Raw genomic sequence first — 22,590 nt, forward strand, 5'->3', positions numbered from 1 at the left:
AGCCTTGATGTGAAAAGAAGACACAAAACCTGTTTGGTAACTTGTCATTTCAGTGAGAACATCAACTTCTCGCAGGTTAACATTCCTCTGAACTCCTCCCCTTCCTCCTCCTATCCAGCAGCCTTGGCTGGAGACCACGGTAGAAGACAAGGAAAACAGGAAAACAAGCTTCCCACTCGGGCAAAGAACACCATTACTGGGTATGTTTAAGAAATGAAGGGAGTAATTTAGAGGCAAAAAAAAAAAAATTTATTGATCTTGTCATGTTAAAAAGACAGAATACACCCGAAGAGAAACAATGCTCTCATATATTATTTGGAAAACATCAGCAACACAGAAGGTACACATTTCTTGATAAAACTTGTCACATTTATTTCTCTCTCCATTAAAGAATGGATTTTATTTTTGTAGTACTGGGGATTGAACGCAACGCCTTCAGTCCTAACATCCTTAGCCCTTTTTAATTTTGAGACAGGGTCTAAATCACCCAGATTGGGCTCAAACTTGCAATCTGTCTACCTGGGCCTTTAAGTGTTGTGATTATAGACACACACTGCCATACGTTGCTAAGAGCTGATTTCTTAGATCACCTAAATAAAAAAAAAAAAAAACCATTACTGAATTCTCTGAAAGGTCAAATCCTCACTGTTAGAGCTGTTGAGGTTAAAAAGAATTAACTACTGATTTCCTCCCTGCCTGGCATCTAGACCCAAAGTTTCAGGCATGATGGGTGAGAACTCTGCAAGACTGATTTTTTTTTTTTTTTTTAATGAAAAGGTCAATGCAGTGTTCCACAGGCCTCATTTATCAATTCTATTAAGTTTTTCATGAAAGCTATTTCTCAATGGGGGGATCCTACTATGGGAGCTACTCACTAGATTTGAAGAAAGAACCCTATACAATTGAAGTCAGCTTGTACAGTCCAAGAGGGGCAAAAAGTAGGAACACAGCTCAGGCACTGAGCTCTGGCTACTGCCTGTCCTTCAGTGGCTTTGCCTCAGATCAAGAAGCAGAGCAGAGGGCTCTCTGGTTAAACACTGTGGACAGCAGTGCCCTCAAAGGTCCTGGTAGGTGGCATCCTCAAATCTCCTGTGGCTCTACAAACAGCGTTACAGAAAAATGTGCACTTCAGCAGGGAGGAACAAAGAAAAAAAATTCTGTCAATTTTGTGAAGATGAGTATGTACACTGGGAACCAAATGTCAAAGAAAGGATGATGAGGGGGAGAGAACTGGTGTGAATGCTCTCATCTTGATACCTGCAAAGTAGTGCAGTTTGCTTGTTTTAAGATTCTTGTTTGGGCATTTATATACCCTCATAAAAACAATGGAGATTTTTTTCTGTTTTTCAAACATTAAAAAACTTTATAGAGAATGGCTTACAAGTATCACTTAAAAAAATGTACATTTCAGATTTATCTTCCTTTTCATTACAATCTTGCTTTGAAATATGGTCCTGTAGCCGGGGATTTAGCTCAGCAGTATAAGTGCCTGCCTTGTAAGCACACACTCGTGAGTTCGATCCCCAGTACCAAAAAAAAAGGTCCTTCAAATTACCTTGAACCTGACGGCCTTTATGAATGTAACAGCACATAGTTGTGGCAAGAAAACTAATGCCTCTTGGCAAACTAGATTTTTTTGTTAACATGTTATGTACACATACAGGTTATGTCACTAGCAACTGTCCTTTGAAGCTCTTAGAAAATTTTGATCACAAAGATTATGGGGATAAGAAATGACTTGAGTAATAGTATAATTATGAATAAATAGAATTATGAATAAATAGAAAAGATAACCATTTAAAAGAAAATAAAGACACTGTACATGTCAAAATCAAAGTTGCTTATATGTAAGATAAAACTAAACTTATTTTCAAAAATGTCACTAGAAGAACAAATGCACTAATATACAGTCAAGTTTACCTATCATAATGAAATCCTAGGGTAAGGTAAAAATAATCCTTATATAAAGGATGTTTAAAATATTAGCTCTACCAAGACCTTCAACTATTAAACACTGTATATGGCATCTCACTTTGTAAAAAGGAAACTCATGAATCCTTTAAACAAATCCAACCAACTGGAATAAAAAGATCAAAGCACCTACTTAAGATCATTAAGAATCTGAGATTATTTCATAAAAACATGAACTGGATGAGACACTAAATACTGTGCTTCAAAGGGAAAAAAACCATAATCATTTTTTTTGTGTGTAACTTACAAGGCAAGTAGAATACTATGAACAAAATGCCCTTCACAGTACATTTTAATCTGAGTTTAAGTCATACTCAACAGGAAAGAAACATTTATGGTGCTGGCAGGACATACAACAAAAGTGTGACTGCTCAGGATGGTCCTTCCTCATCTATTTTTAGAGGTGTAAGACTCCAGATTTAAACAATTTTGATGATAATGCTTGTGGTCACAACTTAGCACGTAGGACACAGTCTGGGAAATGAACCAGTTCTTTTCATGCTTTTTACCTAGTTTACTGTTTTCCCCTTTTAAATTAATTCTGAAATGTCACTCATGAAACAAAATCAACAAAGGATCTTTTGAGAATCTTTTGTTTCCTAGTTACCCTGGAATACACAAAACGAAAGTTAGGTGATAAACAAAACAAAGATCAGTTTTTAAAAGTGTTCTTCATTAAAAAAGGAAAAGAAACCTGGCTTATTTGGAATCAGGGAATATTACTTTAATTGGGAACAGAATACACTGTTAAGGAAAAACCATGTTTGCACATACCTGTGGCCTTAAAGACTTCCTTATTAGGAAGTAATTTCTTATGTTATTCATCACAGTGCTGAGATGACTGTATCAGGAGAATAGGAAGTGCTCATATCCTGTAGTTATTTAATAAGGTTTTCAGAAGTTTATATATGTATGTAATAACATGCACATCAAACATACAATACCTCTGTGTATGTTAACACATTATGTACATATATACACACCACAGACTCATATACATGGTCTAGGAAAACAGGTTTTGGAATCTGATGAGACTTGCTTTCTCCAAATTACCACTTTTTCTCAACTCATAACTTTACTTTCATAATTCAAAATTACAGTAAATGATACTCTAAAGTTTCATTTTAATTTTTCAATTAAAATACCAAGCAAACCAAATTATATCAAGAAATATCTAGGGGCAAAATACCATCTTTCAGCCTTCAAAAACAAAAAGCCAAACAAGTATCATGACACTATAAAAATTTAACAAGCATTTCTCTTTTACTTTTGTAGAAAACAAGGGGGAAAAATTCTGAGTACAATCTAAAATGGCTTTCATGTAATGTACTTGGGATAGAAGTCTGAGCAAAGACTCAAGAATGACCAATCAGGTACTCTCTCTCTCTTCCTGAATCATACAGCATTAACAAATTGTGGAAGCAAACAGGTGTTTAAGATTATTCTGTCTCTCTGGGACCTTTGAGAAATATGGTAAGATATGGCATGGTTTCTCTTTCACAGAAGAGGACCTGCTCAGTTGTGGGATTCCTGATGCCAGCCACTGGGCTCTTTCCTGCACTGGGCACAGCATTTGGGATGAAGGCGTGTGCATTTTATACCAACCAGCTCCTGGATTTACAGTATGAGATACAACCCTACACCAATAATAGTGTTTCATTTCATCCTTTCTTTATGGAGGGGAAAAGCAGGTACATTTCAGTCATTCTGCCAGTCGACAGCTTCATACATTTTCCTTAAGCAACCCAAGCTTACGGAGGGCCTCCCGCCGGGCTTCCTCTGTGGAGCCCCGGCCAGCGAACTGCACAGTGATGCCCTGGGGTCTGAAGCCCACTGCCCTGGGGAGAGAGCCCCCCCGCCTCCTGGCATCCTGGTTGCAGTCTGGCTGTTGGGATGCATAGGTGCTTCTGCTGGCATTCTGGCGTGCCAGTCTGCTGGCAAGAGTGGGGTCTGGGCGGAAGGTGATGGTCTTTCCAGTGGACATGAAGCTACTAGGCTCACTTCTGAGGGCCTCGTGGATGCTCTGGAAGCCATTGGCCAGTGCTGGGGGCTGTTCTGTCTGCACGCCCCTAGACTGCTGACCACTGGACAGCCCTGCTGCTTGGGGGCCTGCAGCCTCAGTGGCCAGGCCTAGGGTGTTCTGGGAATGTGCTGTCTGATCTGGAGAGACACTCCTCTGCTCCGTGAGGTCACTCTTCTGTGACCGGTCTTCTGTGTCTCCTGGGGTGAGGAAGGAGACGCCATTGATGTTTGCCAGGACCTGGGCTTTCCGCTCCTGCACATTGACAGCTGCCTTCGAGATTGTCTTATTGAATTCCTTCCCTGAGCTGTTGGTCACACTGATGTTGCTGGGGAAGCGATGAATCTTAGGTGGGGACTGTGCTGTATGTCTGTGCCACAGGAAGTGGTCCCCATTCCGAGAAGGAAGAGAAGCAAGTATCTTCCAATCTCCTGGCCTACTTTCTTTGGAGGAGGATGTGGGGGATAGAGCTTCATTTTCTGCTAACCTCTCAGAAATTTTCTGAGCAATCACAAGAGGAGTGGGGACAGAGCGCAGGAGCTTTGGGTGCTCTGCTGGAGGAGGAGGGAGGAGCTCCTTCCTAAGATGGGCTGGGGCACTAGATGGGGACAGTGGGGGCAAGGAAATGGTCTCTGGAACTGTGGAGCCTGATGGCGGGGACTTCTCAGCATTGTGTTTCCTGCCTTCAGGGATGGGATCGTCCTCTGTCCCAACAGGTCCAGCCCCTGAAGAAAGGGAAAGACCTCATAAGCTTTCCATCTTATATAAAAATAAATGTGTTACATTCCTGTTCATGGAATTTAAGAGACTCTCCAAGGGACATAACTACCAACTTCCACAGTGCCTCCTGTAAGCAAACTGCTCCCATTCCTGCTCCTTGGACCAGTGAGAGGAAAGGCAGTCTATTACTTTCAGGACCATGCAAGAAACAGATCTGTGACTGTCAAAATTGTAAGTCAGAATAGAAATGGCCAGCATGTAGGATCCAGCCATAAAGATGTGCTCCTGGGGGTCCATCATCCTAAACAATGCACACCCAGCACAGATTATGGACACTTCTTTACACCTATCTGCTACAAAGCCGTAAGTACACCAGGTGTTTTTACCCTTTGTATCTTTAGATTTTCGTGCAATACCTGACACAGAGCAGGTCTCTATGAAAATGGTATTCCTATGACGTATTTTCAAGAAGTGTTCTCCTTGGCACAATTATATGATCTGGTATTTTTAAAGGATCTACCAGTTCAAATACTTTTAAGAATGATACTTCAAAGTAAAAGTGTAATAAAAACCAAATTCATACTGCTTTTTCTCTGGCTACAAACCAAGCTCCATTTTACACGGAACCTATAACTATAGAGTATGAAATTGTGAATATCATTAAATATTACTTTAAAACACACACACATTTCTGAAGGTTTATGACAAATAGCAATATTTTATAGTTACCAGAGTAAAAGCATTTCCCTCAAATCAGGCATGGTGGCGCACACTCATAATCTTATCACTCTGAGAGGTTAAGGCAGGAGAATTCCAAGTGCGAGCTGAGCCTAAGTTAACTTAGCAATTGAGTGAGACCCTGTCTCAAATAAAAAAATGAGAAAAGGGATGCAGTTCAGTGTAAAGTTCTGGGTTCAATCCCTAGTACAGCAGTACCTGAGCTCAGAAACTTAATTGTTTTCACAATTCTGGTTATAAACCAAATTGGTCATGAGCCAAATCAAATTGTTAGGTTCAGTGTTGATGTTATTGAGAAAGCTGATGCTGTTTGAGATCAATTTGGTTTGTGATCAGAATTGTAGAAACAACCAACTTTATGAACTGAGGAACCAATGAACTGCCAAAAAAATAAAAATAAAAAATAAAAGTTTCCTTCTTATTTTTCCTTATCATTTCACTCCTATACCATTGCCCACTTTTTTTTCAACATCCTTTCCTATCAGGAAAAGAGAACTGGAAGGAATTTCTCTCTGTCCATTTCATTTTATCACAGGTTTCAGTAGACAGAAGCTTATGTATCCTTTGATGCCACTCAGAGCCATGTGAAATGTACAAAGTAGATGTTGACCTGAATTTCTGTCCTGATCTTTTGAACCAGCTGATTTTCAGTTCAAATGCCTCCACACTGGAAAATAATGTCACAGAACTGGTGTATAGTTTTGCACTGAAATAAAGAAGGGCCTTTTATGTTTTCTTTGAACAATAGAATTGTTACCTGGAAGTCACTTCTAAATTCTTTCCACATATATACATAAACATAAAATCTACTTATACGCTCAGATGGTCTCGCTCTGTATCCTAGTCCTTTGGAAACCCCCTTGTTAGACAATCAAGTGACCAAGAGGGTTGTTTTCTCTATGCAAGAATAGGTGCCACCAACCGCTGCTCTACTGGCAAACACAGAAGGACACAGTATAAAGAGCCTGTCCTGGACACCAGGATACCAGGTTACAGGGCCAGGATCTGTTCTTCACCCCTCACCTGCTATCTGAGACATGTCTGGAAGGCACCCCATTTCCCCAGCTGCAGGTCCAGGCTGCACTAAATCAATGACATCTTCAGGCTCAGAGTGACTGCATGGGCTGTCTTCCAGAGACTGTGGAGACTGGCAATGAATGCCACTGTCGCACAGGACTGGCTCCTCAAAGTCATCTTCCAGGGAATCCAGAGTCTCTTCAAAGAATAGGATGACATCTTTTTCCTCATGGGTGAGGTACTTGAGGCTTTCGTCATCCTGTAAGATAGGATTGGGGTTGGGAATTGAGATAAACAGTGGTATCACTGCAGAGAAAGTCATAACAAAGCAGGGTCAGTATCTAGGCCAGATCAGAACACATTTTGGGCATTCCCTGCCAATTGCATCACTCCACTGACAAGCTATATGCACAGTCCTCACCATTTTACTCACATGGACAAACATACAAAAGGTATAAAGGACACAGGATCTTAGACCTTATTGCAGCCTCTGGCTTGTCCTAGTGAGTCAACACAATAGAGCAACACTCCTTCAGTAACTCAATGCTGTCAGACATGCTTCTTTTTTTCATAATAAGAAGGGGAAACTGCTAATTAAAGACAAGTGAACTGAACTCACATGTTTATTTCCTCTCTCTCCAGAAACACTACTAAGACAGTAAAGGGAATTATTTATTTATTTTAATAGATAAATTACAAGGACAAAAGTAACAGGAAAAGAGATGACACCAACAAAATAAGGGAAGTTGAAGAGCAGAAGGGCAGGCAGTAATGAACCAAGAAGACCCAAGAAAGGTGAATTTTCAGTGAGAGCCAATGAGCGTTGGAGCTCAGGCACTGGTGTGCTGAGAACATTCTGAAGCAAGCCCTTGCAGAAATGTAAAAGTGAGGCTGAAAACAGCAGAGCTGGTTGAAAGTTTCTTTCAGAAGTGATTAGACTGCTGCAGCAGAAAATGAGGGGCTCATTCTTTAAAAAGGTAAAAGGAAAAATTTTCAAATGTGGGCCATGAAGCACAGTTGATGATGTCAGGAACCACACTGAAAATGGGAAGAGTAAATAAAGCCAAACTGACTCCAGGAAGCAGAGGACAGTGAGCCTTTCTTTAGGGAATCTGAAAGGTCCAAGAGCCCAGAGATGTCCCAAGGAACAGCTTAGCAACTGCACTCTACAAGTGAGTACCAGTCAAGTCGCAGGGTAGAATTTTTCATCAGTTTTTTAGTGTCCTATCTTTCCACACAAGAGTTATCTAAGTAATAAACAGGGCATTTTAACACCAGTACTTAGCCGCAAATTGGTGTGTTCTTGGGCTAGAGAGGAGGTCGTCTGGCTTCTAAACTGGAACCTTCTTTGTGGTAAAGAGGAAAGAGTGGTGACCTTTTGGCGCAGAAGCCACAGCAAATTTAAAAATAGGTGATGTTGAGAAACGCAAAAAGATTTTTGTGCAGAAATGTGCCCAGTGCCACACCTTTAAGAAGGGCAGCAAGCACAAGACAGCCAAATCTTCATGGTCTGTTTGGGAGGAAGACATGTCAGGCTGCTGGAGTCTCTGACACAGATGCCAACAAGAACAAAGGCATCACTTGGGGAGAGGATACACTGATGAAGTATTTGAAGAATCCCAAGAAGTACATGCCTGGAACAAAAATGATCTTTGCTGGCATCAAGAAGAAGGGAGAAAGAGTAGACTTAATAGCTTACCTCAAAAAAGCTACTAATGAGTAATAGTCAGTGCCTTATTACAGAACAGAAATGTCTTGTGGTTTTTTTATGTGTACCATACACTAGAATTCAGATCATGAGTGGGTGACAGAGTATTTTTGTTGGACAGTCCTGATTAAATAAAATTGGCTTGTAGTTAAATGGATTTTTAAAAAAAGTTTTGATAGTAATTCCAGTTCAGTAAATACTGTCACTGTTTTCCCTTTCTAAATATATGGTTGGACTTGGTTAGTAATGGTTGACTTTTCACAAAGACTGAGAATGTCATCTCAAAACCTACTAAAGGTTGGTTTTAGAGTTAGATTTATATAACTGGTTAAATACTAGGGAAATCCTTCATTCTCAAAAGTAAATAAGACTCCCATTCCAATTTGCGTTTATAAAAGGGTGTGACTGAAGACAAGGAAGCAACATCTATATTTTTGTTTTGACTATGCCAATTTAATTAGAATTACCTGTATCTAAAAGTGCTGCCTTTCACTGACTGAAAGGCATTTCCATGTGTTATACATATAATATCAAATAAAGATATTTGACATTTCTCACATTGTATAGTTGATCTATAAGTTCAGATTCTTTTAAACATTAGCATGATATAATAGCAAGTTAGACTTCATTTTTGAATTCTTTAGGTCAGACAGAGTTATTATTCAGGATGGTATTTAAACAGCTCTTTAAAAACACAAGCCTGAAACTACTGTTGTGTGTGATTGGTATGGTGCTTCCTGTCAGCTCATTAGAAGGATTAAAGTGGGGGAAGATACAACATAAGCATAAATTTGTATATGACCATAATAGTTAAAAATAAAATCAGATTAAAAAAATAAAGAGGACATTTTAAAAAGGAACTTATAAGAAGCAAACTACCAGCAATGAAAATTTCAAAAAGGTTATCATCATCAGTATCCTAGAAAGATGAAGAGATATTAAATCCATAAACAATGAAGCTATTTTATTTTATTTTTATCTTTTTCCTTTTTATCGGTACCAGGGATCGAACTCATGGCTGCCTGCTTGCAAGGCAGGCGCTTATGCCGCTGAGCTAAATCCCCAGCCCCTAATGGTGCTAGTTTAAAAAAGTTGAAAGACAAAGACTCTTTGAAATAAATGGAATAGAAAACTGAAAAATGAATTGAGATAATCTTGAGAAATTAGAACCCAAAAACAAAAAGCAGAAGAAAACTGGAGAATAAGTCTAGGAGAGCCAACATCTGAATAATGAAGTCCTAGAAAGGGAGGAGGAGGGGGAGGAGGGGGAGGAGGGGGAGGAGGGGGAGGAAAAGGAAGGGGAGGAGGAGGAGGAGAAGAAGGAGAAGGAGAAGAAGAAGAAATAATTATCAAAATGAACAAAATAAGAAAAACCACTTAAGAGAAGTACACAAATTCTCAAATTTTCTGAAAAAAATGGGGGGGGGGGAGGAAGCTAGTGAACAAAACTAAGAGATTCCTACCAAAGTACATCTTAAAAAATTTCAACATATTGAAAACTAAAAAAAAGATCCTGAAAGTTTCCCACAGTAATAAGGCAGGTCCCACACAACAAAGAGTCAGAATATGATAACTGCACTGTGGTTATGTAAAATTTCTTTGTATTTAGGATGCACAGATTTCAATATCGAAGGAGATATGAGGTAGCAACCACTTTCAAACAGTTTAGAAAAAACACATTTGTGTGTGTGTGTGTGTGTGTGTGTGTGTGGAAGAGAGAGAGAACCAAAAAGGAACGAAGCACAGTTAAATATGCATGCTAGAAAGACACAGTGGCTATAATGTGGAAAATATAGATTGTAGAAGACAATGTAGACAGAGTTAAAAAATATTAGAGTAGTGCTGATAAGAGAGAAGAGATGGATTTGAGAGAAATTTAAAAAGCAGAATCAATTTCTTAGATAAATTCTATTTTTTACTATAGTTACTCATCATTCATGTCTTCTACCTCAACTAGACATTACACTTAATAGTTATGTTTGACAGATGTTTGAATTTTCACCAAGTTTAGAGGTTGTCTAGGTAATTTTTTTTTTTTTTTGTCTTTTTCTTTTTTATCGGTACCGGGGATTGAACTCACGACCACACACTTGCAAAGGCAGGCGCTTATGCCGCTGAGCTAAATCTCCAGCCCCCCCCCCTTTTTTTGTCTTTTTCATTTTTATCAATACCGGGGATCGGACTCACGACCGCCTGCTTGTAAGGCAGGTGCTTATGCTGCTGAGCTAAAGCCCCAACTGTCTAGGTAATTATTATAACCAGCATGTCTGTCACCTCTTCATCAGGTGTCTGTTTTGATTCATTTCGTGAAGTTTTTTCAATACTGTAGTGAAAATTGGTGGAGTCATCAGAAGCATAAAACATTTCTGCCTCATCTTTTTTCCCACATCTTATTTTGCTAGATTAAACACCTTTTGCTCTTTAGACACCCTAAGACAGTTCACATGTTTTCTACCCACACAGAGTTGTTTCCTCAATTATTCAGCAAAAATCCTTTAAATGTAAAATGAGAGCTTTTCATATAGCTAAATTTCCCCTAGTGAATGGATACAACTACTATGGATGTTGTTAGGCTGACATCACTGTGGTAACAACCCTAAGAAAGATCTCTGGAGCCTGATGGCACTCTGGGAGGTAGACAGAAGGACCACAAGCCCAGCCTGGGCAACTTAGTAACTCAGCAAGACCTTGTCTCAAAATTAAATGAATAAACAATAAATGGCGAGGGTAGCTCAGCATGAAGGCCCACAGTTCAATCTCCAGGAATAACAATGGCTTTTTTATTGGAATAAAAAGTCTAGGAGAATAAATTAATGCCTTTTTCCTTCTTTTCTCTTCTCCTGTGACCTTCCTCATGCCATGCTTCAATTGGATTATTTTTAGATAATCTACTTTTTAGATAACCTAGTTTGAGTAGATATAACAGTGTTCTTTTTGATGTAGAGACGGTCCAATGAAAGGGTTTTGGCCTGACCTGAGCTGTGGCTCAGTGGTACTCTTGCCCAGCATAAGCCAGCATAAGCAAGGGGTGGATCCCGGCATGGTAATGTAACAGTGTAGTACTGGCCTAAAATGAACCTTTACTTTAGACACATGCCAGTTCCCTACTAAGGGAACGACAAAATAATAGCTGTATAAAATCCATGCCAGAGGCCGGGGATATGACTCAGTGGCCAGTGCCTGCTTGGCAAGTGAAAAATGCCGAGTTCGATTCCTGGTAACCAAAAAAAAATATGCTTAGGAGGGAGCCTCCTGCCCACCTATTTGTATACTGTGTGCTGCTGAGAAGTACATAGCACACGTTGGTTCATCCAGCTCTCTTACCTGAGGACGTGAAAACTAGTCTCTGAGCTATGCAGTGAAAAGTATTCTCAGAGGGGCTGGTGATTTAGTTCAGCGGCATAAGCGCCTGCCTTACAAGCAGGCAGTCGTGAGTTCGATCCCTGGTACCGATAAAAACGAAAAAGACAAAAAAAAAAAAAAAAAAAAAAAAAAAAGAAAAGAAAGAAAAGAAAAGTATTCTCAGAGCTACACAATGACTTTCTGAGAGCCACACAACTACTTCATGGGGGGGGGCTAGAATTAAATTCTAAAGTAGCCTTTTGTTTTGTTCTTCTTAGTAAGTGTACTGCTGAGTGAGCACATGTTTTGCTTTTATTTCTCTAATTGATATACTACTAAGTAGCAACAGATCCTGCTTGGATGCCTGCAAAGTCTTGTGCATTTTATCCTGGGGTTCCTCAGTTTATGTATTTGAGTTCTTTTTGGTACCAAGAATCAAACTTAGGACCTCGCGCTTGCCAGGCCCTACAGTTTTATTCCCAAGTTCCTTCCTACTTCTGCTCAGTTCTTACTGGCACGATATGAGACACAAATACGTTTCAGATAGCCTGGTCAGTGAGCAGGACCCTGGGCTCCTAGGAGTTTTGCCTTCTCCTTCATGGGTTTCTCTAGGGTGAGGGTCAGAGTGGGATGCCTGGAATGTACACCCAAAGCCTTCTTTGTGATCAGCCTGGTCAGGAGCCCTGGACTTCGACGCAAGATCAAAAGTGCTGGGGGCTCAATTTGCTGCTTACCCCTCATTGTGAACCTGCTTTCCCAATGAACCCAGATTCTGTGTGCACCTGGGAGAGGAAAGAAGGCAGAAAGGGAGCAAGACCTAAAGGCAAGGCTTGGGGTACATGCTTCAGGGCCCCAAAAGGGGCACAAGGGCTATGGCCTGATAATTACCAGTGGATTAGTCAACTGATGAGTTTATAGCTGACTTGTTAGGCAGGATCTGATCAGAAGAGGTGGGACACTGGGGACGTGGCTAAAAAGGTTTATCATTCCTACCACCTCCCACTGCCATGTCATGAGCTGCTTCTCTTTTGCCATGTTGCCCTGCCTTGGAACCACCTAAGATGGACTGAAACTTCTACAAACTGTGAGCAAAAATAAACCTTTCCTTCTTTTAAGATGTGACTGTTGGTAATGTGTCTCAGGAATAGGAAGGTAAATAAGAAACGGACCTAGGCTGGAGGAGTTCGTGTCTACTACTCCTGTTTGAAACGCCAGCTGCTTCCTTGGACAGAAAAGGCGCAGAGGAAGTCATGTGGTGGGCAGAGACTGGAGAAGGAGAAGCAGGGAATGATGCCTAATGGGCATGCAGGTTTTGTTGGGGGAAAGATGAAAAGTGTCTAAAACCAACTTTTATAATGGCTACAAAAGTTTACAAATCAAAAACCATTAAATATACACTATTTTATTGTTTAACTGATAAAGACATTAAGAATTCTGCATATTTATGGAGTAACGAGATATTTTCAACTGTATACAGAGTGTATAGTGCCCAAAACAGATAACAGTCTGCCAAAAAATGTATACACAGACCAGGCAAATAAAAATATTATGATGTTTTCTCAACAAATGGTGTTGTTACCCTTATATAGGGGAACCCTAGAGGATGCTGTATATTGCAGAAAACTCACTATCTTGCTGGCCCTTAGAGAAGAAACTGAAAATGTAAGTGTAGCACTCGGAATGCCCAAGTTACATAAGCAGCAGTTTGCTGTACTAACAAATATCTAAGAAGCTAATGGCCACCACTTTGAACACCTCTTACAATTGTAGAGTTCAAAGGTAACTGGTATTAATCTCATGATGTCTGAACAAATTTAGTATTAAATTATTTATACAAATTTATCTTTACCTGATGTATGCATACATTTTTTGGTGGACTCTCCTATATGTGCCATTTATTAAAACCTGTCTTTTCTCCAATGTGAGTTTTTAGCACCTTTGTTTAAAATCCATTGCCTACAGATGTGTGGGATTTACAATTCTCTATTTTTTTTTTTGTACCAGGGTTCAAATACATGATCTCATGCCTGCTGAGTAGGCGCTTAGCTGAGCTAAATCCCCCGCCCCTATGTTCTCTATTTTGTTTCACTGGTCTATGTGTATTTATGCCAATACCATGCTGGTTTTTTTTCTTTTAAAAAATTTTTTTAAAGAGAATAAAACAAAATAACAGAATAGAGCAGATCAGACCAAAACAACGTAGTCAACACAGAATTTCAAAACAAGACAACAATCTATAGTGATTACCATATTTTCTTCAAAATAGTTGTGTGTATCGTCACACACAGTGAATTCAAACAAGACAAAATAATGTAAAACCATTCAAAACAAAAGAATGAAAGCATTATGGGCCTTCAAAACCAGACAATAGGAAAATCAACAATGGCTACCATAATGTCTCTTGTTCTCTTCAAAATAGCTGTCCATACCATCAAACATAGTGAAATTAAATAATACAAAACAGACTAAAACCAATCAAAACAAAGAATAAAAGCATTATTGGATTTCAAAACAAGATATTAGGAAATCAGCAGTGGCTACCATAATGTCTCGTTTTCTTCAAAGTAGCTGTTCATTCCATCACACATAATAAAATCAATTCTTGTGAACGCTTTAGGAGAAGTTCTAGGCATGTATAAGCCTATACATGTACATCTATCCTTTCTGTATTACAGAGAAAAAAAAAACAAAACAAATTACAAGAAAAACAAGGAACAAAACAGACAAATAACAAGGAGCCCAAAACAATGACAATATAGGCTTTCAAAACAGGTGGTAGGAACATAACTAAGGTTGTTATTTTGCATAGTTATCTTCAAAAGAGTTACTCAGATTACCGGATATAAACATGCAAAATTGATCTAATCCTATGAAAGTTAACTGTTTTGTTCCAAGAACTAATAGAATTAGTAGCACAATCATCTTAGCTATCTTAAGTGTGTATGTACAAATTTGTATCTTTTTTCTTTTCCTTTCTTTCTTTTCTCCTTTTCTCTCAGTTATTTTTTCCCCTTTGAGCAGTTTCTTTCTTTCTTTCTTTTTTTTTTGTCTTTTTCATTTTTATCGGTACCGGGGATCGAACTCACGACCACCTGCTTGCAAGGCAGGTGCTTATGCCGCTGAGCTAAATCCCCAGCCCCTTGAGCAGTTTCTTAAACCTTTCACAATATTTGTTGAAGATTTTGTATTTTATTTACTTTCAGTTTCTTACAATAGGAAGATGAAGCAGTATTTACACGTGAGTTTATTTCACTTATGAGTATGGTTCCAACTCACATCCATTCACCTATTAAAAACCTCAATGTGATCTTTCTTTATAGCTAAGTAGTACTCCACTGTATAAAAATACCACATCTTTTTTTACCCATTTTGCAGTTGATGGGCATTTAGGTTGCTTCCAAGATTTGGCTATTACAAATTGTGCTGCTATAAACATGAGTGACATGTGTCAAGGTGGTATGATGTTTTCAGTTCTTCTGGGAATATGCCCAGAAGTGGAATAGTGGGACTTCCAATCCCAGCTTTCTGAGGACCCTCCAGACTGATTTCCACAGTGGTTGCACCCGTCTACCCTCACCAACAGTGTAGAAGAGTTCCTTTCTCCCCACAGATTCTCCAGCACTTGTTACTGGTGGATTTCTTGATTCTGGCCATTCTTTCTGAAGTGAGATGGAAACTCAGTGTGGTTTTAATTTGCACTTCTCTAGTGACCAATGATGCTGAACATGTTTTCATGTATTTATTTGTTATTTGTATTTCTTCTGCTCAGAACTGTGTATTCATCTCAGAAGCCCATTTTTGGATTGGGTCTTTGAATTTTGGGGTCTGATTTTTTATTCTTTATATTTTCTAGACAGAAGTCCTTTGTCTGAGGGACAGTTGACTAAGATTTTTTTCCAATTTGTGGGTTTTCTTTTCATTCTGTTGGATATTTCTTTTGATATGCAAAAACTTTTTAGTAAGAGGAGATCCCAGTTATTATGGGAAGTATTTACCATGCAGTTTGACTTTTGTTCATGAATTCTCTGCTTACCCCTACGTCTTCAAGATTTCTACCTACTTTGTCTTCCAGCAGACTTAGTGTTTCTGTTTTTATATTTAGATCTTTGACCCATTTTGACTTTAGTTTTAGTGCATAGGCACGGGTCTAGTTTTAGTTTTCAGCATATGGAGAGGCAGTTTTTCCAGCACCATTTATTAAAGAGACTGTCTTTCTTCCAGTGAACATGTTTGGCCCCTTTGTCAAAGATAAGGTGGCTGAGTGTGTTTGTAGTTGTGGTTGTGTCTTCTCATCTATTCCAATGATCTTCAGGTCTGTTTTTATTCCAGTATTATACTGATTTTATCACAGTAGCTTTATAGTATAACTTCAAGTCAGGGACAGAGATGCTTTCTGCCTTTTTGCTGTTTAGAATTGCCTTTCTACTCTAGGTCTCTTCTGGTTCCAGATGAATTTTAGGAATGATTTCTCTAGGTCTGTGAGGTATGCTAATGTTATTTTGATTGGAACTGCATTAAATATGTATAACAATTTTGGGAGAATGACCTTTTTCACAATGTTCTTCCTATTCATGAACAAGGAATGTCTTTCCATTTTTCTCAGATCCTCTTTGATTTCATTTTTCAGAGTACTGTAATTTTCACTGAACAGATCTTTTACTTCCTTTGTTACACTGATTTCTAAGTATTTCATTTTTTTGGATGGTACTGTGAAGGGTGTGGCTTCTTCTATTTCTCTATCAGTGAGTTTTTGTTTGTGTAGAGGAATGCTATTGATTTTTGAGTGTTGACTTTGTATCCAGCTAGTTTACTGAATTTGGTTATTATACCTAGAAATCTTTCAATGGAGTCTTGGGGCTCTTCTATGTAGAGTATCATGTCATCTGCAAATAGTGATAATTTAACTTCTTTTCCTATCCTTATTCCTTTTCTTGTCTAATTGTTCTGGCTAATATTTCCAGCACTATATTGAATAGGAGTGGCATAATGGACATCCTTGTTTTGTTCCTGATTTATAGTAAAGGCCTTCAGTTTTTGACCATTTAATATGATGCTGGCTGTTGGTTTGTCATAGATGGCTTTTATCAGATTGAAGTATAGACCATCTATTTCAATTTTCTGTAGGTTTACCATGAATGAGTGTTGGACTTTAACAAAAGTTTTTTCTGCATCTATCGAAACGATCATGTGCTTATTATCTTTGGCTCTATTGATACAGTGTATTACGTTTATTGATTTGAGTATGTTGAACTATTCCTGCATTCCTGGGATGAATCCCACTTGGTCATGGTGTATGATCTTCTTGATGATTTGCTGCATTCTGTTTGCCAGTGTTTTACTGAGAAGTTTTGCCTCTATGTTCATTAGAGAGATTGGCCTGTAGTTCTCTTTTTTGGTTGGGTCTTTCTCTGGTTTTGGAATTAGGGTAATACTTGCTTTCAGGAATGAGTTAGGGAGACTTGCTTCCCTTTCAATTTCACTGAAGAGTTTGAGGAATGTTGGAATTAAGTCTTCATTGAATTTCTTATAGAATTCAGCAATGATTCCATCAGGATCTGGGCTTTTCTTTGTTGGGTTTCAATTAATTTTCAATTTCATTAATTGAAACTGGGTTATTCAACAGTTTTACATTTTCTTGATCCAGCTTAGATAATTTATATGTTTCTAGGAATCTATTTCTTCTGTGTTATCAAAGATTTTTGAAGTAGGTATTGAAGTAAAGATTTTTGAAGTAGGTATTGATGATCTTAATTTCCACAGGGTCTGTAGTGATTTTGCCCTTTTCATTTCTTATTGCTTAAATTTGAGTATTTGCTTTCCTTTTTTAAATGAGGTTGGCTAGGGGCTGGGGATTTAGCTCAGCGGCATAAGCGCCTGCCTTCAAGCAGGCAGTCGTGAGTTCGATCCTGGTACTGATAAAAAAGACAAAGACAAAAAAAAAAAAAAAAAAAAGAGGTTGGCTAGGGGCTTATCAATTTTATTTATTTTTCAAAGAAATAAACCCTTTGATTCATTAATTCTTTTGTTTTCTTAGTCTCAATTGTGTTAATTTCTGTTCTGATCTTTATCATTTCCTCCCTTCTTTTGGCTTTGGGCTTGACTTGCTTTTTCTAGATGTGGGATGTGTAGCATGAGATTGTTTATTTGTGTTCACTCTATTTTTCTGATGTGGGAATTCACTTCCATAAATTTCCCTCTGAGGACTGCTTTCATTGCATCCCACAGGTTCCGGTAAGTTATATTTGTATTTTTGTTTGCTTGTAGGTATTATTTTTTAAAATTTCTCTGCAATCCACTAATTGTTCAGACTTGTATTAATTAATTTCTACGTGCTTATGGAGTTTTTGCTGTTTTTGTTGTCATTAATTTCTAGTTTCATGGCACTATGACCCGAAAACATGCATATAATTTCAATTCTTTTGCACTTACTTAAGCACATTTTATGGGCTAGTCTATGGTCCATTTTAGAGAATGTTCCATGTGCAGCTGAGAAGAATGTATATTTTGATGTTGGGTGGAACATTCTGTACAGTTTTACTAAGTCCATTTCTTCACAAGTTTGATTGAGTTATTTCTTTGCTGATTTTCTCTCTAGTTGATCTGTCTCTTTGGGTCAATGGGGTGTTAAGGCTTCCTGTTATAATTGTGCTATTGCTTATTTAAGTTTTCATTTCTATTAATATTTGTTTATATAGCTGGGTATTGCTGTATTTGTTGTATATGTATTTAACATTATTATCTCTTCCTCTTGAAGTTTTCCCCTAACTGTATGTAGTGACCTTCTTTATCTCTTTGGATCATTCTTCGTCTGAAGTTCATATTGTCTGCAAACAGAATAGCTACTTGTGCCTTTTTTTGTTGCTGTTGTTCCTGCTGCATGTAGTATTGTTTTCCATCGTTTGGCTTTCAGCCTATGAGTTTCCTTTTGGGTTAGATGGGTTTCTTGTATACAACATATGGTTGGATGTTGTTTCTTGATCCAGTCTGCCAGTCTGTTTCTTTTAACTGGCTAATTAAGGCCATTTACATTAATGGTTATAAGTGATATATACTGGCTTATTTTTGTCATGTTATCTTTCTGCTATTGGTTCTTTACTTTTCCCCTGCTTAATTGTTTACCTTGCTTAGTGTTTTTTTTTCCGTTGTTATTCTTGAAGTCATAGTTATTTTTATGTCTATCTAGAATATCTTTCAGTAATCTTTGCAGGTTTGCTTTGGTGGTCATGAAGTTCTTCAGCTATTCTTTGTTGTGAAAGTATCTTATTTCTCCATCAATTTTGAAGGACAGTTTTTCAGGGTACATCAATCTGGGTTGGAAGTCATTATCCTTTAGAATTTGAAATACTTCCCTCCATGCTTTTGTTGACTTCATTGTTTGTATTGAGAAGTCTGCTATGATTCTGATGGGCTTTATAGGTGATCTGTCTTTTCTCTCTAACAGCTTTTAATATTCTGCTCTTATGTTGAATTTATGGGATGTTGATTATTGTATGTCTGGGTATACATTTATTTTGGTTATGGCTAACTGGAGTTCTATATGCTTCACTTATCTGTATGTCAGTTCCTTTCCCAGTGTTTTGATATCATTTGCGTTGTCACTTCTTTTGTTTACCCTATCAATCTTACATTGTTTTCTTTGCATCATCTTGTAATTGTCGAATTGTTATTTCCTGATTCCTTGTTATTTTTTTTTTTAATTTTTATTTAAGGAGAAAAGAAAAGAAAGAAAAAAAAACAGTGAAGGGGTACAAGTTATACAGATTTACAGAATAAAAAAATGCGCAGTAGGAATCACTAGTTAATGGATTACATATTGCCATCTTAGAAATAATTGTTCAAGTCACAAAATTAAAGCTTGTAGAGTGGACATTCCACCAATGATACTGCAAACAGTTCTGTTCAATGATCCAATAAAACTCTGTGATATCATTTTCTATCTTATACTTTTAAATATACATGCAGTTATATAGTTTAGAGCACTTTCTTTTCCTCTCTTTTGTACAGTGACTATTACACATTTTGGGTTTCATTGCTCCCACGGTTCTTGTTGCTTTTTTGGAGGAGAGTAAAACCAAATGTGACATAACAGAACAGAATCGGTCAAGTCAAAAGGGTGGACATAATAGATAATATAAAAACATAATACAAGGTGATCAACAATGGTTACCCTAATGCCTCCCGCTATTTCTAATAGAATTGCCTATATCATTAGTTGTAATACAATTGAACAAAACCGTAAAGAATAAAACCGACAAAACCAAAACATTGGAGACATTGTAGGTCTTCAAAAGTAGATAAAAGTCAACGAGAATGGGCGTTATAATGAATCTCATTACCTTCTCAGCTGATGCCTAAACTTTCGAACCTGATACTATCCAGCAAAACAGAATATAGGAACCTCAGTCAAAAACAAGATGGTGAGAGTAATACAGGGCTTCAAATCGAGATAATAGAAAGTCAAAGTGGGTTACTATATTATATCCTGCTATATTTTTCCCTGTAATTAAATGGGTAAAAATAAAAAAGTAAATAATGGAGTGGAGATTGAGAAAAAAAGAGGGCATAACAGCGAAACAGGGCAGATCAAAACATAACCATTTAAGCAGAATATTGTTTCACCACCAGCTAATCCTGACCCAAAAATAGTTACCATATTGACTCCCTCCCTGAAGTCCTTGAGTACAACTTCATATACTGTAGCATTAAGTATATCAAAACAATGTAAATCCATTTAAGAGAATAACAGCATTATAGAGTATTTAGAATCGACTAACAGAAAATGAACAATGGTCTCTGTATAATCTCCTTGTCTTTAAAAGGTTTTTTCTTATACTATCGTACATAGTAAAATCCAATAAGATACAACCTGTTTAGACCATTGGAGACAGAAGAACAAAAGCTAGATGAGACTTCAAAACAAGATGGTACTAAATCAGCATTACCTATTAAGATGTCATTTTCTCCAAAAAAAGCTGTTCCTATCATCCAATCTTCTCTGTCTCATTTCTGTTGAGCTCTTTTTCTGTCAGTAGCTGTCAGTTTGTCTTCTTCGTTTTGGTCTCTGCTCTATTCGTTGTGGCCTCCCCGCCCCTATTTCTGGGTTCTTTGTATTTTTCTTTTTTTAGAATATCCTGCAATACTTTCTGTAGGGTTGGATTGGTGGTTGCAAATTCCCCCAGTTCCTCTTTATCTTGGGAGCACCTCGTTTTTCCATCAATTTCCAGGGACAGTTGTGCAGGATATCTCAATCTTGGCTGGAGATTATTATCTTTCAAAGCTTGAATTATTTCTCCCCATGCTCTTCGTGATTTGATGGTTTGTGAAGAGAAATCTGCTGTAATTTTGATGGGTCTTCCCTTGTAAGTGATCTGTTTCTTATCTCTTACAGCTTTTAATATTCTGTTCTTGTATTGAATTTCTGGAATTTTTATTATTATATGCCTGGGTGTTTCTCTGTTAGGGTTGTAGGTAGCTGGGGTCCTGTATGCCTCATACATTTGAGTATCTTTACCTTTTGCTAAATTAGGAAAATTCTCCTGGATTATTTCTGTGAGTAGCTTTTGTAGTTCACTTGTTTGTGTCCCTACTTCTTCTTTTATGTTCTTAATCCTTAAGTTATGGCTCCTCTTATCATCTTCTTGTCTTTGTATTATTGCTGTGTGTTTCTTTGTTATTTTTAAGAAGTTTTTCATTTCATTCTCCCATGTTTCAAGTCTGCCCTCCAATTCAGATAGTCTGTCCTTAGTTTCTTTCAAGCTGTTATGCCAGTCTTGGGTATACTTCTTGATTTCTTGATAGTCCCTTTGTACCTGCTTCACATACTCAATGCTTTCTCTGTTTTCTCCATCAAGCAATTCTCCCCTCTTTTTCTGTTCTTCCACTCCACCATCTGCTTTTTCCTGGGTGGTGCTTAGCATTTCTCTAACTATTCTGCATACTTCTAGCTTCAGGTCATTGATAACTTCATTCCTGAATTGGTCTATGAGGCTCTCTAAATGGCGCTTAATGTATATTGGTACAGTGTCCACTATTGCCTGATTCTCAGGATTGGGGGTTGAGGAGCCTTTTTTGTTGCTTCCCTTCCCCATATTTTCTGTTCCTTATAAAATGTAATCTTACACAGGAGGCCCGGCTTCCCTGCCTGTCAGCTACAGCTTGATCGAATTGCGCTGGCTAGTTGTTCCAGCTCACCGCTGCGCCCCAGGGAGTTGCGGAGGAGGCAGCCTACGCGGAAGTCGGTCGCTCCTCCGGGCCACCGTCAGGCTCTGGGATCTGGGCTAGGCCAGCCTAGGGAGTCCGCGAGCAGCGTCCCTCCGGCCAGGCACCTTTCACCAATCCCGTCCGAGAGGGAAATGCGCGGCTGCAGTTGCCACCGCGCCCTGCTCTTACAGGACTGCCCGCGCCCAGAAAATCCTCCGCTGGAGTCAGACTACGGTAGGGAGTCAGTTCCTCGCTCACCTCGCCACCAGTCAGCCTTCCTTCCTGCCCGTCACGTTTCCGAGACCGTTCCCAGACGCCCGTTCCCAGAGCTCGGGGGTCGCGTCTCTCCTTGCTGAGCCGCTGTGGAGGTAGCCGGCCGCCGCGCGGCGGGAAATCCAAGCCGCGGTTTCCAATGGCGCGGAGTCGAGCCTCCACACCGAGATTTTTCTGTTCCTATTTTAGCGCCAGGACTGTATTCCAAGTTGGATTCTCTCAGCCCAGTTCGTTCCTGAGTCAGCAGAGCATATCTCTACTGGTTCGTATCTCCTTAGTCCGCTTCATTCCTGGCCTCTGAGCCGAGCCTTTAGAGAGCGTTCAGTAGTTGCTGTTGTCTGTCCGCCATGTTCTCCAGAGTCTCTCGATTCCTTGTTATTTTAAAAATATTTTAAATTTCCTATTGGCTAGCTGCAATCTTGTCTTCAAGGTCTGAGTCTATTTTCACTTTCATTGAGGTGGTTTTGTCAGCTTTCAACAGAATTTTTGCTTTCCTGGATATCTTTTGAATCTGTTTCATGCATTGTTTCTTTTTTATATTGTTCATTCAAGGTTTCCATCTTTTTGCAGTGCTCCTCAATTTTTTAAAATATGTCTTCTT

General features: G+C 38.6%; 1 protein-coding gene and 1 pseudogene across 2 annotated transcripts in view; one reads left to right on the top strand and one right to left on the bottom strand.

Annotated features, from left to right (window-relative positions):
- Window positions 1–226: 226 nt before the first annotated feature.
- The window catches only part of Proser2 (proline and serine rich 2), a 45,049-nt gene continuing 22,685 nt past the window's right edge, over window positions 227–22,590 (bottom strand). The window contains exons 3-4 of one of the 2 annotated variants that reach the window (XM_063260149.1): window positions 6,473–6,725; window positions 227–4,716 (exon numbers count right to left, since the gene is read on the bottom strand). In XM_063260149.1, the coding sequence (XP_063116219.1) occupies window positions 3,695–4,716; window positions 6,473–6,725 (1,275 nt within the window). In that variant the 3' untranslated portion in view covers window positions 227–3,694. The remainder of the gene's footprint in view (window positions 4,717–6,472; window positions 6,726–22,590) is intronic. The other variant, XM_003473406.3, reaches the window with a different exon arrangement.
- On the top strand, window positions 6,900–8,404 carry LOC106028433 (cytochrome c, somatic-like; annotated as a pseudogene).

Source organism: Cavia porcellus, unplaced genomic scaffold (assembly GCF_034190915.1).
Source record: "Cavia porcellus strain 051 isolate PalLab524CR breed Dunkin Hartley unplaced genomic scaffold, mCavPor4.1 scaffold_13, whole genome shotgun sequence".
NCBI lineage: Eukaryota > Metazoa > Chordata > Mammalia > Rodentia > Caviidae > Cavia > Cavia porcellus.